The sequence below is a fragment of the Muscardinus avellanarius genome (genome assembly GCF_963383645.1).
Source record: "Muscardinus avellanarius genome assembly, chromosome: 1".
Lineage (NCBI taxonomy): Eukaryota > Metazoa > Chordata > Mammalia > Rodentia > Gliridae > Muscardinus > Muscardinus avellanarius.
In genome coordinates this window covers 180,915,818-180,935,611 of record NC_137786.1, presented here as the reverse complement: position 1 = coordinate 180,935,611, position 19,794 = coordinate 180,915,818, and the positions used below count along the sequence as shown (strand labels likewise).

The 19,794-nt window shown below is 39.1% G+C and overlaps 2 protein-coding genes across 2 annotated transcripts; both read left to right on the top strand.

Moving 5' to 3' along the window:
- Positions 1-211: 211 nt before the first annotated feature.
- Positions 212-1,156, top strand: LOC308267575 (olfactory receptor 51I1-like; the record flags this gene model as incomplete). Its single annotated transcript, XM_080702394.1, has 1 exon — positions 212-1,156. One exon carries the CDS (start codon positions 212-214, stop codon positions 1,154-1,156), a length of 945 nt encoding a protein of 314 aa, XP_080558520.1.
- A 10,930-nt stretch (positions 1,157-12,086) lies between these two features.
- LOC308267584 (olfactory receptor 51I2-like) lies at positions 12,087-13,031 on the top strand (the record flags this gene model as incomplete). Its single annotated transcript, XM_080702407.1, has 1 exon — positions 12,087-13,031. One exon carries the CDS (start codon positions 12,087-12,089, stop codon positions 13,029-13,031), a length of 945 nt encoding a protein of 314 aa, XP_080558533.1.
- Between the last annotated feature and the right edge of the window lie 6,763 nt (positions 13,032-19,794).

Below are 19,794 nucleotides of genomic sequence, written 5' to 3'. Positions count from 1 at the left end.
ACAAATACAAATATATTAAGATAATCGAAAAATTGCTGAAGTCTTTGTACATTGAGAGGCAAGGAGGAATGATATGGTGATGAAAATAGGTTAGTGCTCTAAAGTAGAGGGACTAGATAAGAAACTTAAAATATTAGGCAGAGACCTGCATCAAACTACATTTGTCTTCTTTACAGGATAGCGGTCCTGCAATCTTAGCAGGAGTCCCAGAATGGGTGCTCTCACCCACAACATCTCAGGGTTGCCTCCCTTCACCTTGACGGGCCTCCCGGGGCTGGAGACCTCTCAGCACTGGCTGTTTTTGCTGCTTGGTGCCCTCTACATCGTCTCCATCGTGGGCAATGCCCTCATCCTTTTCATCATCAAGGAGGAGCAGAGCTTGCACCAACCTATGTACTACTTCTTGTCCTTGCTCTCAGTTAATGACCTGGGCGTGTCTTTCTCCACACTGCCCACTGTACTGCCCACATTTTGCTTCCATTTAAGAGAAATCAGTTTTAATTCTTGTATGGCTCAAATGTTCTTTATCCACTTTTTTTCCTTCACGGAGTCTGGGATCCTGCTTGTCATGAGCTTTGATCGATATGTGGCCATCTGCAACCCACTGCGCTATGCCACAGTGCTCACTGATGCCCGTGTGGTGCGGATGGGCACTTCTGTTATTATCCGCAGCTTCTGCATGGTTTTCCCACTACCTTTCCTTTTGAAGAGGTTGCCTTTCTGCAAAGCCAATGTGCTCTCCCATGCCTACTGTCTACATCCAGATCTGATCCACCTTCCCTGTGGTGACATCACCATCAATAACATCTTTGGTTTATTTATTGTCATCTCCACATTTGGCCTGGATTCTGCACTCATTCTTCTCTCCTACATTCTCATACTTCGATCTGTGCTTGCCATCGCCTCCCAGGAGGAACGGTTAAAGACGCTCAACACGTGTGTGTCACACATGTGTGCTGTGCTCATCTTCTACGTGCCCATGGTTGGTGTGTCCATGGCTGCCCGCTATGGGAGGCGTGCCCCACAGTATGTGCACACGCTCCTGTCTCTGATTTACCTGTTTGTTCCTCCGATGCTCAACCCTGTCATCTACTCCATCAAAACTAAAGAGATTCGTCGGAGACTTCGCAAAATGCTACTGGGAACCAAGTTTTGAGCAGGAGCCACATTGCAAAGTCCAGATTCAGAGGATCTTCCACACTCACTCCACTAAGTGGGGTTTTTAAGACCTGCTTCAACAGGGATTTTTAATATCCTTTTGGTCACTGACATTATTATTTGATTCCTGCTCTCAGATGTTTGATGAAAACCTGGTAATAATTAATAACCAGGCAATAATTAATAATCAATCCAACAGGCTCTGCAAGGTAAAATAGGCCAGATTTTAGTGCTTAGTTGTCTTCCTTTTAAACCTACTAAATAAACATCCTCATAATTAGCCCATCATTTTATGTCAATATATGTGTTATTCTTATTTAAAATGAATTATCACATAGAAATTATTCATCTGCATATTGTCCTACTGGGGAAAACTTTTTTTACATAAATTATGTCCAAGAGATATTAGTAAAAATCACAAATCCACAATAGCTATGCATACCAATAGTTATCTTATGTATTATAAGCCATATTCTTAGTCTTTAAGTCTGATTATATATAAATTGTTTAACATGATCTAACTTTTAAATAGCATTAGTGTTTGGTAAAGTTTATAGTATAATTTTAACTTATATATGCATGTATGTTTATATATATTAATAAACAATGGAGACTGTGATGTATGAGGATAGTGTGGCACAAGAATATATACAATGATATATTCTATCTGCATTCATGTCTTGTGAAACTTTGTTGTGTGTGTGTGTGTGTGTGTGTGTGTGTTTGTGAATGTTGTACTGGGAATTGAACTCAGTGGCATTCTACATATGAGTTACATTTCCAGCTCCTTTTATTTTTTGTTTGGAAGCAGGATGTTATTAGGCTACTGAGATTCTCACTATATAGTGGAGGCTGTCCTCAAATCTGCCCCTTGTCTCAGCCTCCCAGGTACTGGGAGTACAGGTAGGTGCCACCATGCCTGGCTTGATGCTATCTTTTTATGACAAAAGAGAAAGCTAAGAAAATGAGCATTCAATTTAGGAATTATAAAAGAATAAATTTCTTTCTTAATAACTGAAAACATTTAAAAATAGTAAAATAATGTGAATGGAAAAGAGAAAAGTGGATCCAAAAAACAGATCCTTTACCAAGCTTGCAAAAAATAATGAATCTTTATAAATTTTAATTATATCAAAATAAAACATGGACATCATATATATTATCACAATTTATTTTCTGTATATTTTTAAATTGTTCTAGATCATATACTTTAGGATTAAAATAAGAGAAAAGTTTCCATTTTTAAACATCTAATTTGCCATATATTGAAGGAATTTTTGACCAATGTTAGAAAACTTGAGATAGAAATGAGCTATTTGACCTATCCCTTTTATCTGCAACTAAACACTAAATCCTAACAACTAGACTTTGACTTATTTAATCTTTGTCTCAACAAAGATTTTTATTATTATTTCTTTTACCCATAGTATTTATAGCTAGGTGTTTTGGGGAGGAAGTAAAAGTACTGACATATTATTATTAAATATTTATACATTTCTCTAAAAATAATGTTTCAGAAAAACTTGATATTTTATTATTAGTTTTGGGAGGATGTACTTCTACTTATTTGTGCTTCTGCTTTTCTTTTTTTTTTTCATTTTTCTGAGATTCTTTTATTTCACCAGATTTGAAAGATATTTTCACTGCTATAGAGTTTTGGCTTTTTTCTTCCAGTATATATATTTTTGGCATTAAATTTATTTTTTTATTTATTTTTATTGGTGCATTGTAATAATACATCACATTGGAATATAAGGCTTGAGAGGATATACAAGCACACATCATCCAATTAGCTCTCATCCAGTCCCCATCCCATTCCCTCCCCCTCCCTCGATCCCATGCTTGTTTGGTGATTAACTTTGATACATGTGTTTATGTATCTCCTGCATTTTAAAGAGGCTCCATCCTCCCCTATTCCATACCCTCTGATTGGTCACCTTAATTGCTTCACTATAAGGCCCTTTCTATAGCTCGACCACTTCCTGTTGCCCGTTTCCTCCTAGTTATTGCTGATTAGGGGAAGCATCTGGTTTTAATTTTCTGCGATATTTCTCTGTGCATGCCACGTTGCAAATACCGATCCCACTCTTGATGGCCCCAGTTGTGGCCTGGCTACCCGGTGGACTGATCCAGATCTCGCTGGCTCAAGCAGCGGCCTTGCCTCACGGAAGGCCCTGAATCTCGCCACGCTGGCCCCGAAACTGGCCTAAACCCTCAATTGGCTCTGATCCCGGCCTCGGAGGCCCCAGCACCGGCCTTCCTCATGGCAGGCTCCGATGTTAGCCGATGGCCCCGGCAACGGCCTAACCCCTCGGCAGCCTCTGATCCAGGCCTCGGAGGCCTCAGTAGCGGCCTTGCCTCATGGAAGGCTCTGATGCCGGCCAGTGGCCCTGGCACCAGCCTAACTCCTCAGCAGGCTCTGATCCCGGCCTCGGAGGCCCCGGCATTGGCCTTGCCTCACAGCAGGCTTCGATTCTGGCCTCGCTGGCCCCAGCACTGGCCTAACCCCTCGGCAGGCTCTGATCCCAGCCTCAGAGGCCTCAATAATGGCTTTGCTTCATGGAAGGCTTTGATGCTGGCCGTTGGCCCCAGCACCGGCCTAACCCCTCGACAGGCTCCGATCCCGGCTTCGGTGGCCCCAGCACCGGCCTAACCCCTCGGCAGGCTCCGATTCGAGCCTCGGAAGCCCCAGCACCGGCCTTGCCTCATGGCAGGCTCCGATCCTGGCCTCAGAGACCTCAATAGTGGTCCATATATTTGTTGCACGTTCTCGAGGGTGCATGGTGGTGATAGCATTCTGCATCTGGGGTCATTACTTCAAAGGTTCCAGGTGTAATGTATCAGATCTCTTCCTCCCCTGAGTACTGGCCACTGCCATTGCCACTGCCTCCACCATTTCAAATCTTCCACTCTTAATGTTGTCCAGTCTTCCTAAGCATGCACAACGGTAGCAGTCAACTTTTGGTGTAATTTCTCCAAAAAAAATAAAAATAAAAAAAAATAAGGTTGGTAGGCTCCGATTTTTGCTTCCCCTGAATACAATTCTCCACCGCCAACGCGTAGACCGCTTTCAGCACCGTCTTTCTCCTTGGCCCGGACTGCGGGGTCCTTCCGGGTGGAGGAGAGGGGGGTCGCCTAGGGGTGCCCCACTAGCGCCTGCCCACCCGCCCAGGGTCGGGGGCCCAGGGGCCCGTCTGCTTTTCTTTTATATATACACACACACATTTTAGAAGTAAAGTAAGATAGACAGAGAGAGAGAGAGAGAGAGGTTGAATTGGGTAAGAGTTTCATGTTTAAAAAAATCAAGTAAAAGCTAGGCATGGTGGCACAGGCTTTTAATTTCAATACTTGAAACATAGGTTTGTGGCCAGCCTCAGCTATTTATTGAAGTCCTCCACAACTTTGTGAGTTCCTGTCTCAAAAATAAAGAATAAAGACGGACTTCCGGGAAGATGGCGACTGAGAAAAGCGGGGCTTAAGAGCCCTGCTAACAACCAATCTCCATTACCACAAAATCAGCGCCTTTCATAGCCAGAAAACACCATCGCCAGAGAAACAAAAAAATCACCAGGCTCCAGAGAGAAAGCAGACTGAGAACAGAGCTCAGAGCCACAGAGGAGATACACCGGCCTCACGCCTGAGGACGCGGCAGCAGCACTTTACTGCCGGCAGCAGCGGCGAGTTCACCGGGCGGCTACAGCAAACCGAGGTGAGCCGCTGCGGAACAGCCAGGCGGGATTTCTTGGCGCAGGGAGCATCTAAAGCTCCCAGTGGCTGAGCTCAGCACACGCTGCAGGGATTCAGAATGGAAATCAAAACCAAGAAGAAATACGCCAGCCTCACGGCCGAGGGCGTAGCAGCGGCGCCATATTGCCACCGGCGGCAGCAGCAGCGAATTCACTGAGTCCAGTACAGCTACATCTGCATACTCAAGAACAGTGAGTCAAATTGCGGACCACAGAGGAGAAATTCCAGTACTGTACTCCCTGGGACTTGACCCAGTGGGGGAGTGGCGGTGGCAGAGATATCACACCATAGGAGAACGTGCAACCTGGCACCCCCCACAGTCTAAAGCAGCCTCTATCGACTCTCTGGGTCGGAGACTCTGTAATACAACCCAGTAAAGGAGTAGTGGGGTCTGAGATACTACAGACTCGAGATCCAGAGCACCTTAAGTGAAGTCATAGTGACCCAAGGGAAGAACCCAGAGAAGGCACAAACTTCCAAAATCATGGGAAAGAGGAATAATACTGGAGCAATGAATGCCCACAACCTCACAACATCAGAACCCGATAAAATAGAAAATCAGAGATTTCTAGAAGATCAAATCAGGAAAATAACTGTAGAAATAATAGAGGTGCTTCGAAAAGAACTCAGAGAGAGCCAAAAAGAGATAAAGGATGCAATTAATGAAGTAAAGGCCTCAATTCAAAGCACAAACAACCAATTAGTTCATATGGAGAACAGAATCTCGCTCTTAGAAGATGATCATTCCAAAAATGAACGCATAGTTTCTAATCTAGAAAAAAATATCCAACAGCAGGAATCTGACATTGAAGAAATATGGGCCCATTTTAAGAGAGCTAACCTAAGAATAATTGAAATAGAGGAGGGAAAAGAAGGTGAAACCAAAGGGATCAACAATCTCTTCAAGGAAGTAATAGCAAAAAATTTTCCAAACATAGAGCAAGAGGTTGATATACAGGTCCAGGAAACTTATAGAACTCCCTTTAGACAGGATCAGAGAAGAGGATCCCCACGCCACATAATTGTCAAAATGACCAATGTGGAAGCCAAGCAGAGAATCTTAAAGGCAACAAAAACAAAGGGCCAACTGACATTCAGAGGCAAACCAATTAGAATCACTCCAGACTTCCCAAACCAAGTCATGAGAGCCAGAAGGGCTTGGAGTAACATATTCCAAACTCTGAAAGAAAACAACTTCCAGCCAAAAATTTCCTACCCAGCAAAACTTTCTATCAAATTAGATGGAGAAATAAGAAGCTTCCATGACAAACAGAAACTGAAGGAATTTATGTCTTCAAAACCAGCACTAGAGAAAATACTCAAAGAGATTAACTACAAAGAAGAAATAGGTAACACACACCAGAACCAGAGAAACAAGATTTTCCATCCAACAGACAACCAAGATTGGTTATTTGTGGAGATTCATTATTTATGTTAGTCTTTTACCTATCTCTAAATGGTATTGTTTGCCTTTATTGTTGTTAATTTTTAGGATTTCTAGTTGGAATATTAATATACCTTCAGATATAGCATTTAGAAATATTTTATCCCATTCTATCAGTAATTTTTAACTCTGTTTACATTGTCTTTGAATATACAATATTTTTTTTTTATTTTTTAGGGAGTTTGTATACTCTTCTGTTGCCTGTGCCATTGAAATCATATCCAAGAAATCACTGCCAATTTCAATGTTGTGAGGTTTTATGACCCAGATTTTCTCCTAAAAGTTCATAGTCTTAAGATTTATATTTAGGTCTTTTATCTATTTTGAGTTAATATTTGTATATGGGATTAGGTAAGGGTCCAATTTTATTCTTTTCCATGTAATTATTATTTTTCAACAATATTTAGTTAAAAGATAATTATTTCCATCACTAAATGTTCATGGAAACCTTGTCAAAAATAACTTGACAATATAGGGAAGAATTTAGCTCTAGGCTTTTATTTAACTCCAAATGGTTTATATATCTGCCTTTAGAATAGTACTACACTGTTTCAATTATTGTAGCTTTATATTGTTTGAAATCAGAAAATATACATCTTCTAGCTTTGTTCTTTTTCAAGATCATTTTGGGTATCTAGAATCCATATTCCATATTAGGATAGATTTTTTTTCTGAAAAATAAATATATAAATATATGATAGTTTCACCTAAAAAAATAGAAAAAAAAATTTCTCTGGTAAGAAAGCAAAAAGAAATATTGAAATGTTATCTTTAAATCATCAAAACCTTGGTATCAGACAAATGAAACTGTTATGTGAAATTATCATTTTTAATTTTGGATAAATTGCTATAATACTAGATGTCAACCACTAAGCCAAGCATGGGAGGGAGGGATGGGGAGAGAATGGGGTGGGGATCGGGTGGGGGCTGACTGGGCGATGTGTGCATGCATGTCTACCAAAGTTTGTATCCCACTATGATGTATGAATACAGTGCACCAATAAAAAAATCAATAAAAAAATAAAGAATAAAAATTAACGCTGGGGTTGTAGCTTGGATGTAAAATGTTCCTGGGTTCAATCCCAAGTACCACCATAAAATAAAATAAAATAAAATAAAATAAAAGAAAAGAAAAGAAAAGAAAAGAAAAGAAAAGAAGTCAAGTAAAGAAGAGGATCACAAGTTCAAGACCAGCTTGGGCAATATAAGTGAGACTGTCTCCAGATCATAGAATATCTCTGAGTTTAATTCCCTCCCAGAACAGCATACAGAAAGTATGAATCATCCTGCAAGATGGTACTGTGAGTCCTATATCTATCTGAGTACAATGACAGAAAAGCAGAGGTGGAATGTGTGCAAACCATGTATATCTTACTACGTAACCAATCCAATTTTATAGTAAAAACACTGGTACTGTCATAATGTCATAATAATAGTATTCATGGTAAAAATATTAGTTGTATGCTTGATATTTGCCAAATATTTTGCTTTGTGTCTTGCCCTGTGTTGATGCATTATAATTACACCTCACAGTGAGGTTCCAAATGATACACACATACAGACACACATCACTTGCTAGCTCTGGGCTCTATTTGCTGATTCTAAATTAGAATCTTAGTGTCTATTGCTATTCTACTTCTTGATATCTATATGAGTTGTAGCATGGTTAATGACAAGAACCCTCCTCTAGGAATCAGTGAGAATCCATAGGCATGAGATTCAACTCAGCTCTTGTGCTAATTGACTGAATTTTTTCTGGGCCTTAGCTCTATAAAATGAAGAGCTAAGGCTGCTGATCACTCCGTAATCCTGTTTTGATGCTTATTTTCTTTGAAACCTCTAAGGGGGAGAGATGGCAGGGCACAGAGGAGCCATCCACTCAAGATATTTTATACTCCCTGCTGTCCAGACATCTCTTTGAGTTCCTGCACTTACCAGACCCATGGGATTCTTGGGCGGCACCTTTATAAAGCTCCGACAAGGGAGGGCGTGGAGGCTGACAGCAGGGCTGTGCATAGAGCCCTGTGCAGAGCTTGGTGCTCCTCCCTCACTGAGCTCCTCAGCTACCCCTCTCCTCCCATCCGCCAGAGCTGTCCTGTGAAGGTAAGTTGAGACTTCAGCTCTTCCCCCACAGAGGCCCCCAGAAACCTCATTCATTGCATCAGAATCCTAAAATGACTGGGGTACAAAGATTTCAAGGAAAGACTGTCTATGATTTAAGTTTAGAGTTTTTTTTTTTTTTTTACTGCACCCCATCTCTATTCATACTCTCTCACGCCCCATACAACCACTGGCGTCTGCAATCCTACCAGGTAGTCTCACGCTACAACTTTAATCTATGGGTCCTGATATGCATACATAGAGCTCTGCTGGAAATCAGGACCTTTGTAGTATGAATGTTTTTGTTTGGGATGAGTGCTTTAGTACAATTAATGTACATGTCAATATTCTCATTAGATAGTAGATGAATCCTGACATGAAAGAAGACAATGGAGACAGGATCAGGGAATCTCAGTCCTGAAATATCCTGTTTCATTGTTTCTATCTCAGTTGCCCTTTATTCAGTCTATGTGTTGCACCAGGGACCTGAAGACGAACTTAAAATGTTTTACTCTGCATTGCTTTTTCTAGTTGATAATGTAAAAATAAGGAAAGAGGAAGTTAAATTTACAGTTGGTGTGTGGCAAAGATGAGATAAAAACTCAGTTATTCAATGTTAGGGGAGTTATTTTATTTACTTGAATTAGTTCACACTTAAAAATGTAGGTTATAAGTCAGACACAGTGGTGCACACCAGTAATTCCAGTACCTGGGAGGATCACAGGTTCGAGGACAGCCTCAGCAACTTATGAACACCTTGATTCAAAACAAAACAAAAAATAAAGAGGGCTGGGGTAAATTCCTCTGGATTCAATTCTTGGTACCAGAAAAAAAAGTAAGCATAAGCATAATTCTTTTTTCATAAAATAATTTGTCTATTCAATATGTTTTAAAAATTAAAACTAGAATAAGTAATCTCAGAGTGCTAGTCTACGATTGTATGTGCAAGTTTACTTGCCTAAGCCTTGAGGATATAATGAGAAGGAATATAGATAAATATGGGAGTTAATAATTTATTGAGAAAGATATTAACAAATAAACAGACAAATGTAAAATGAGTAACAGTAATTCTAAAGTGTGGTAATAACAATGAAGAAAAATATGTAAGAGGGGTACACAAACATGGGAAGTAATGAGTGACCAGAATAATTAGAAGACAGTAGTTTCCTGAATAGTGGACAGTGCTGTAGCTGCTGTCCATGTATATCATGGCTAGAAATGATTTTTTTTTTTGGTGCTAGGAATGAACCCAGGGGCATTCTACTTTTGACCTATACCTACCCCATGCTCTTTTAATTTTTGGAACATAGTCTTGCTAAATTGCAAAGGTTCTCCCTAAATTGTTGAGACTGGCCTCTAACCTCTAATCTCTCTCTTAGCCTCCCAGATACTGGGATTATAGGTGTGCATCACCAAACCTGGCTTGAGTTCTTATCTGAATTTTTATTTTCAAACATAAAAGAAGCCACTAAATGATTTTAAGAAGAAATGTAACAGTATTTTATATTGTAAATAAATAACTTGACTGGTTTGTGTAGAATGGATCAGAGAAAGGTTTGACATTATTAAGCCAGTGGTTAGTAAGAAACATTCTGTCAATATCCTGGTTTAAGGAGGTTGAGGGAGCTGGCGTGGTAGTGCATGCTTGTAATCCCAGTACTTGTGAGGCTGAGACAAAAAGATCACAGGTTCAAGGCCAGCCGCAGCAATTTAGTGAGGCCCTTTGCAACTTAGTGAGACCCTATTTCAAAATAAAAATATAAAATAGAGCTTGAGGTATGACAGCCCTGGGTTTAATCCCCAGAACCATAAATAAATAAGTAAATAAATAAATATAAAACTATGCTAAGAGATGGGTTACCATTGGAAGTGATGTGGGAAAGAAAAACAGGAATAAGTATATATTAGGAAAGTAGCAAAAGATTAATCGGATCTTTGAATAGTAGAAGGTGAGAAGGATCAACCATGCTGTATAGGCTGTGAATAGTTATGGAAGAAATTTAATGAGACAAAAATATTGAAGAGGATCAAGTAGGATGATAGAAAAAAAGTTAAACTTTATTTATATTATGTTTGAGATGCTAATGAGCTATTAAAATTGATTGAAGATCTATGCATGAATCATTATTTCGAAGAAATGCCTGGCCAGCCATGGTGGTGGGTGCCTATAATCTCAGTGCTTAGGAGGCTTAGAGAGGAGGATGATCGGTTTAAAGTCAGCACATGGTAACTTAGCAAGACTGTTTCAATATAAAAAAAAAAAGACTGAAATACAGTACTGAGGTAGAACGCCTCTAGTTCAGTCCCCTGCAACATACACACACACACGCACACACACACACGATGCCTAGACTAGAAACACACTTTTGTGACTACTGGTTGTACATAGAACTAATAACAAGGACATTAGGAGTAGAAAATGACTTTAAGAATATCATGAGCCAGGAGTGGTGGCATGCTCTTGTAATCTTCAGCATTCAGAAGGCGGAGACCAGAGGATCATGGTCTGTGGACAGCCTCAGCCTCAGCTACTTAGCGAGGCCCTTCACAACTCAATGAGACCCTGTTTCGAAAAAATAAAAAGAATAAAAAACAGGTAGAGGTGTAGCTCGAAGGTAGAATGCCCCTGGGCTCCATCCCCAGTACCATAAAAAAAAAAAAAAAAGTGTAGAAGTGGTAAATATTAGCAATATATAAGAGGGTAAGTTTGTTATTGTTGTTTGTTCCTTATATTGATCTCTTGAAAGGAAGAGGTTGGTGGGGGTAGGACATATTTAAATGTAAATAGGAGTAATCTAAACCTCTGATTCTTAGACTTGGCTGCCTATTGGAACTGCCTAAGAGACTAAACGCAAACAAACAAAAAACGGAACAAAAACAAAAGCTGATTCCTCATTTCTACCTGCAGACCTTTAGATGTAATTGATATGGGTGTAGCCTGAGCATGGGAGCTTTCTGAAGATCTTCAGAAAAGCTTAGTATACAGTACAATTTGAGAGCCTTTGAACTAATGAGAGAAAAAAATCATGTGAACATATAGGAGAGAAAAAACAAGAGCAGTGGGAGTGGGAGAGTGTGAGGTTATGGACCTTTGGTAAAAGAGCAAGAGACTCAGACAACAAACATGAGGACCTAGAGTGATGTTTGAGTGCAGACAAGAAAGGAGAGGCAACTGAGAAGGTAGCTAACAAGTGCTGTCACTTGAACACAGAAAATAAATCATTCAGTGCAGAGTACTGAGGTCAGAGTTGAGCACTTACTAAACCTCACTTACTGAGGAAGGTGGTGGCTAAGAACTCATAGAGAGAGAAGGCGAGCCATTTGTCATCATTGGAGGAAGATTTGAATCCTTGCAGAGAATACACACACAGAAAGGGTAAAGGTCAGTGTCCAAAAAGAAGTCGAAGGATGTTTGAGGAGGAAGTTAGAGACGGTAACAGAGCTGATGTTACTGCCAGACAGTAGAAATTCTGAAATGTAACCTTTTCCTTCCCAACCTTCCCTTGGCCTTTGTTATTGGAATGTGTCATTGATCTTTCTCTTCTGAGGCACTGACTCTTCCTGAGCTTCACTTCCTCCCCTCTCTCATCTCACTACACTTTTGTTATATTTCTCCAGAAGCTACTCAGAGACCTTCATGAGAAGCTTTGGAGCCAACTTCTCAAGCACCAGCAGCTTCACACTGATGGGCTTCCCAGAGATGGAAAGCCTGGAGCACTGGCTGACTGCCCTCCTCCTGCTGCTTTATGCGATCTCCATCCTAGGCAATACCCTCATCCTATTCATCATAAAGGAGGAGCAGAGCTTGCACCAGCCAATGTACTACTTCCTGTCACTTTTGTCTGTCAATGACCTGGGAGTGTCCTTTTCTACACTGCCTACCGTACTAGCTTCGATGTGTTTTCATGCCCCAGAGACGGCTTTTGATGCCTGCCTGGCCCAAATGTTCTTCATCCACTTTTTCTCCTGGACAGAGTCTGGGATCCTGTTGGCGATGAGTTTTGACCGCTACATGGCCATCTGTAACCCCTTGCGCTATTCCTCAGTGCTCACCGATGGCCGCGTGGCCCACATGGGCATAACCATCATCATCCGCAGCTTCTGTATGGTCTTTCCACTTCCCTTCCTCCTGAAGAGGCTGCCATTCTGTAAGGCCAACGTGCTGACTCACTCCTACTGCCTGCACCCAGACCTGATCCGCCTGCCTTGTGGAGATACCACCATCAACAGCATGTACGGCCTGTTCATTGTCATCTCTGCCTTTGGGGTCGATTCCCTGCTCATCCTCCTCTCCTATGTGCTCATTCTGCGTTCTGTTCTGGCTATCGCCTCACGGGAGGAGAGGCTTAAGACACTCAACACATGTGTATCACATATCTGTGCAGTGCTCATCTTCTATGTGCCCATGGTTAGTGTGTCAATGGTTCATCGGTTTGGGAAGCATGCCCCTGAGTATGTGCACAAGTTCATGTCCTTGGTCTATCTCTTTGTGCCTCCAATGCTTAACCCCATTATCTATTCCATAAAGACAAAGGAGATTCGAAGGAGGCTACACAAGATGTTGCTGGGCTCTAAGATCTGATCAGAAAAAAACTTTCTGGAAAGCCATGTACCTAGGAGATTTTTGTTATTGTTGATGTTTGGGCATACCAGGCTAGTCCTCTGGAGCTTTTTAATCTCTTTCTAGACATGGACTTACAGTTGGGTGTCTGGCATTAGACATTACATGGGATAGCTTGGCTACAACCCATAACTCAAAACATCAGACTATCCTATGTTGTAATCAACTATCCCAGGTTGCCACAAATACCTTCTCAGACTCACAAGAAACAGGTGATGAATTTGATCTTTTTTGTCCCAGTATATCAATAATATCTATGCTTTTAAGTGAATCTGAAAAACTAATGCATACATATTATAACTGGGGATTGTTATTGAAGTCATAGGTCTCACCCAAGATCTGTTGAAGGAATGATAATTTTTAATATCTTTGTTTTAAAAATCAAAGATACACAATAACTATTTGATTGAATTTATACTTCTGAAATTAGTATTTTATAGCCTATGAAATAAAGCATACATTTTTGCTATATTTAGTATGTAATATAAACTACATAAAACCTGAAATTTAGAAGTATAAAATATGGAGAAGAATTTTGTGTACAAGGTATCTGCTGTCATCCCTCTGGCATGACCAGAGGGTGGATTAAATGTCTTCCAGGGAGCTGGGAGCACACTAAATGGAAAGCAAACAGATGTTGCTGGTCAAGGTAGGGGCAAGTTCACTCCAGAGGCAGTGGCAGCCTGGCCCCACAGTTGGCTGAAATGCAGGCTTATGACCTAGAGTGAGCAGCCTAGCCCAGGGACCTCAGCATGTGCTGTGCAGAAGGGAGTAGCTTCTGGAGGTCCACAGAGACCTGCAGGGGAAGAGGGAACTCCCCTGACAGTTACTCAAAGCAAACACAGACTAGACTACTCAGGCAGGGGACACTTGGCAAACTTAAGCACTGTGGTGTGGAGACAGGGCAGTGGAGAGGCCACGAAAAAGCGCAAATGTTAAGTGATACTTTGGAAAAGCAGACTTTAGAAAAAAAGTTAAATTTCAAGTGACATTGCCTTACCTTTTTTCCTCAAAAAACGGAATTTTCTTTTCTCCTTTCTTTCTTTCTTTCTTTCTTTCTTTCTTTCTTTCTTTCTTTCTTTTTTTTTTTTTTTTTGGTGGTATTGAAGATTGAACCCAGGAGCATTCTACCTCCAAGCTACACCCCCGGCCCTATTTTTTATTCTTTATTTTGAAACAGGGTCTAAGTTGTGGAGGGCCTCACCAAGTAGCTGAGGCTGGTTGCGAACGTATGTCCTCCTGTCTCAGTCTTTCAAATACTGGGATTACAAGTGTATGCCACCATGCATGGCTTAAAAAACTGATTTTTCTAAAATAAAGTAATATAGATCAAGTTACATTACAATGATTTGAACCTAAAAGACATATACCCTTGAATTTCCCTCAAATACTTCTGTGTGTGTGTGTGTGTGTGTGTGTGTGCACGTGTGTGTGTGTGTGTGTGTGTGTGTGTGTGTGTGTGTTTGTACTTTGAATTGAACTCAGGGGCATTCTACATCCAAGGTATACCCATAGCCCTTTAAAAAATTATATTTTGAAACAGACTCTCACTAAGTTGAAGGTCTCTCTAAATTGCTGAAAGCTGTGACTGTAAGCATGTGCCACCATGCCCAGCTGCTTCCAAATACTTCTTGAATGACAAACTAAGCAACCAGGACAGAAAACAAAGCAAAATAAAAAAAGTTACAAGTGAATTTTGGATGTAACTAATAGAGAAATCCTAGGAAAACTTGTTCCCAATTGGAGAGGACTGAATTCCAACCAGAAAGCTGGTAGATGGCTTTGAGGCTAACTGGTGAAACCAGAAACAATTCTTTCAGGTTCTAAGGGTTCAGAGACAGGAGACATTCAATCAGTGCTGCCATGGTCCTAAGCATTTGAAGATATCAGAAATGTCTGACAAATGAGCTCTTCCACAAGGATTTAGCTTCAGCCCGAAGGAAATCATTCAGAGCAACGAGGAACAAAAAGGTCCTGATGGTAGGGAAATGAGGATACAGGAAGAAGATAAAAAAATATGCTGCAACTTCTCCAGCTGAGAGTACCACTTGGAAGCACCATCTGTAGATTCTTATGCTGGAATGGAGGGAGGGACTGAAATGAACCTGGAGAGGACTTAGCTATTTAACAAACAGAGGCAGCCTCCCAGAAAGGTGCGACTTTGAGCTATTTGCACAACCACAGACCTAAAGTGAAAGCAAAGCCACCAGAAGAGTGGCTTCCACCCTCATCCCCAAGGGAATCCTCTCAGTCACCTTGCAAAGCCATCCTTATCATGAAAAAGGAAATTAGCTAACTCTGTATATAGCTAATTATGTATATAGCACAAATGAAAAAAATGTCAAGGATAAAGATTAATCCATGCCCCTCAGAGTCATAGTGACAATGCGGAATCTCCTCCCTTTTTTTTTTTTTAAATGTCTTTTTATATTGTAACATTTCAGTATTTATATTTAAAATTAGAAAATGTATTGCTAAGTTGTATTTTTTTTAGGATTTTTAAAAAATGCAACTCAATCTCAGCTACACAATTTAGAAGTCACATTGTAGAGCATCCAGGTGGAAGGAGAGAGTACTTGTGTAACACTAAGAGATATTTTCATCACTTATATAAACATATGAATATTTTCCTTTTGCTGCTGCTTAATTAACACCAACTCCTTCATTAAGAGAACAAATTCCCTAATTAGAAGGCTTGTGAAAAATATTTTTCTTTCTAAGATAAAGTTGAAAAAATAAATATTTTACATAGTGTTTTCAATTCTAAGTTAATGATAAAGTTTAAACCTGTTCACAATATTTTTGTATGGACTAAAGACAGAGTTTTAAATAAATTATTTGAAATATATATATATATATATATATATATATATATATATATCTGTTTAAACTAAAACAAAATGGTCATACTCATACCTGAATTGTCTAATACTTTTTTATCTTTTTATAATGATCATAATCTTTTAATTATAAAGTATTTGTACAAATATCTTATAAATATTTGGATTCCAAGTAGTGAATGCTATTTTCTTGTGAATATATTCATAAGTATCCATTCCTTGATGAATAATTGACATGTGAGATATTTCTAATATAATGCTTCTAACCCATAATATAAGGCTCTGAATATGTCTGTTTGGCAATAATATCTTTGTTTGAGTTTTAGATTTATTTTACTTAACTCATGTATTTTCAAAAATTTGTTCACAAAATTGTCAATTATCAGGTTTTTTATGTTAAACTCATATGATAGATTTTATTTTCATAATGTTATGTCAAATACAGAAAAGGCTACTTGGCAATATGCCAAGTTTAATCTATCCAACATTTCCAGAAAATTTTTCTCAGTCAGAGATATTGGTCTTTGCCATTAAGTCTAATAAAAAAGTGGCCTGTTAGCCATAGTTGGTCATAGTCTGTCTTTTACTATAAATAAATAAAGTGGTACCCAGGACATTTACTTCTCCCAGCATGTATTTTCCTTAAAATACAGCCTTGTGATTCTCATCCTTTGCTCTCCTCTCACACAATTCACGACTATTTATTTATTTTTTATTTTTTATATTTTTGGTAGTACTGGGGTTCCTGGAAACCCTTCTACCTCTGGGCTACACTCCCAGACCTATATTTATGTTTTTATTTGGAAACAGGGTCTCTTAAGCCAGTGTGGCTGGCTTTGGACCTGCACAATCCTCCTGTCTCTGCCTCACAAGCACGGGGATTACAAGCGTGCGCCACCATGCCTGGTTTCACATGACCATTTAACTACACACCCACCAGTAACCTCATACCATCACACTGGAGCCATTTAAAGTAAAATGTAATAGGGGGAGGAAGAAAATGGTGACTATGGGACACAGAATTTTCCAAAAATGGAAAGAGATTTGGACATCCATGTACAAGAGACATACAGAACACCATTAAGACAAGATAAAAAAAATGATCTCTCTACACCATGTAATAATCAAAATGACCAACATAGAGGCTAAGAAAAAAAATCTTAAAAGCAGTGAGAACAAAAGAATGGATGACATTCAAAGGCAAAACAATAAAAATCACTCCAGACTTTACAACACGAATCATGAAAGTCAGGAGAGTCTGGTATGATGTAATGCAGGCCCCAGAAGAAAATAACTTCCAACCAAGGTTATTATTCAAAGTTGATAGAGAAATAAAAGTGTTTCAAGATAAGCAGAATCTCAAATAAGTCATGAATACTAAGCCAGCAGTAGAGAAAATCCTTAAAGAAATAAATCATAAAGTAGAAAAAAGAAGCAAATTTCAGAATCAGAGAAGAGATGAATTTGAGCACTGGGGCAACCAAGCAAAAAAGAAACAACATTATATCAAACAGAATATAGAACACAAAATGACAGAAAACAAAAATCATATTTCAATAATAAAACTGAATAGAAAAGGACTTAACTCACTAATTAAAAGACATTTACTGCCAATGTGGATTTTAAAAAAATCCAAATATATGCTGCTTGCAAGAAACTCACCTTACAGCCAAAGATATTCATAGAATAAAAGTAAAAGGATGGAAAAAGATGCATCATGCTAATGGAGACCAAAAATGAGCAGGGATAGCAGTGCTGATATCTAGTAAAACAGACTTTAAGTTAAAACACTTAAGAAGAGACAAAACAGGGCACGTCCTTTTATTAAAAGGAACAGTTCAGCAAGAATATATAATGACAGTAAATGTTTATGCTCCAAATGTGGGTGCATCCACATTTGTAAAACAAACCCTTTAGGACATCAGTTGTCAAATACACCTAAATATAATAATATTGGGAGACTTCAATATATCATTCATGCCACTAGATTGATCTTCAAGGCAAAAGATGAATAAAGACTCTTCAGAAATAAAACTATAAACCAAATGACCTAATAGATATATACAGAATATTTCAAACAGAAACAGCAGAATTCTCAGAGGCCATGAAACCTTCTCCAAAATAGATCACATCCTGGGCCACAAAGCAAGCACCAGCAAATTCAAAAGATGTAATATAATTCCCTGCATCTTTTCAGACCACAATGAAATGAGAGTAAAAATCAACAACAGGAAGACCAAAAGAAACTATTTAAATACACAGAGATTGAATAATACACTATTGAATGATGAGTGGGTAAGATCAGAAATAAGGGGAGAAACAAAGAAATTCCTGGAATTAAATGAAAATAGACACACAACATACCAAAATCAATGGGACACTTTGAAAGCAGTGTTAAGAGGAAAGTTTATAGCATTGAATGCCCACATAAGAAGAAAAGAGAGTTGTCAAGGAAACAACCTAATGACACATCTTAAGGACCAGGAAAACAGCAACCGTCTAATCCCAAAGCCAGCAGAAGGCAGGGAATAATTAAAATCAGAGCAGAAATAAATGAAATAGAGAATAAAAAAATAATACAAAGTATCAAAGAAACAAAAAGTGGTTCTTTGAAAAGATTGGTAAGATTGATAAATCCTTGGCCAATCTAACCATAAGAAAGAGAGAATCAACTCAAATCATTAAAATCAGAAATGAAAAAGAAGACATCACCACAGACAGTGGGGAAAATCAAAAGATTATCAGAAACTATTTTGAAAGTTTATACTCCACTAGACTGGAAAACACAGAAGAAACTGATATTTTTAAGCACATATAACCTACCTGAATTGAACCAAGAGGACAGAGCAAGCTTAAACTAACCAATAGCAAACAAAGAAATAGAAACAGCTCAGGTCCAGCTGTGTTTCTAGCTGAATTCTACAGAACTTTCAGAGAATAACTAATCCTAATACTTCACAACTTGTTCCAAGAAATTAAAAGAGATGAAATTCTTCCAAACTCCTTTTATGATGCCAGTATAAAATTAATACCAAACCAAATAAAGATAGCTCAAGAAAAGAAAATTACAGACCAATGTCCTTGATAAACATAGATGCAATAATTATAAGCAAAATACAAGCTATACACATTCGAAACCATATTAAGGGGATTGTACACCATGACCAAATTGGTTTCATTCCTGAAAAGCAAGGCTGGTTCAACATAAGCAAATCAATACATGTTATTTACCACATAAATAGAACTGAGAACAAAAGACATGATCATATCAATAGATGCTAAAAAAGCATTTGTCAAATTTCAACAAGCATTCATATTAAAACACTGCAGAGCTGGGCATGGTGGCGCACGCTTGTAATCCCCGAGCTTGGGAGGCAGAGACAGGAGGATTGTGCAGGTTTGAAGCCAGCCACGCGCGCAGGCTTAGGAGACGCTGTTTCCAAATAAAAATGTAAAAATAGGTCTGGGAGGGAGTGTAGCCTGGAGGTAGAAGGGCTTCCAGGAACCCCAATACCACCAAAAAAAAAAAAAAAAACACTGCAGAAAATTGGATTAGAAGGCATGTATCTCAACATCATTAAGTCAATATATAATAAATCCAAAGCCAACATCATATTAAATGGGGAAAAACTGAAAGAATTCCCCCTAAAACCAGGAACTAGACAAGGATGCCTACTATCACCACTCCTTTTCAATGTAGTCCCAAGTACTAGGATTAGAAGCATGCACTACACTGCCAGATCCACATTGTTTTAGAACTGGGGTTGCATAAAGGACAGAAATCACTCTCTCTGCTAGAAGAGATGAAGGCTGACAAGTACCTTAGGGAGAATTTCCTGAGCAGCGTGGCTGATAGTACATGATATACGGTCCTCTGATATTGA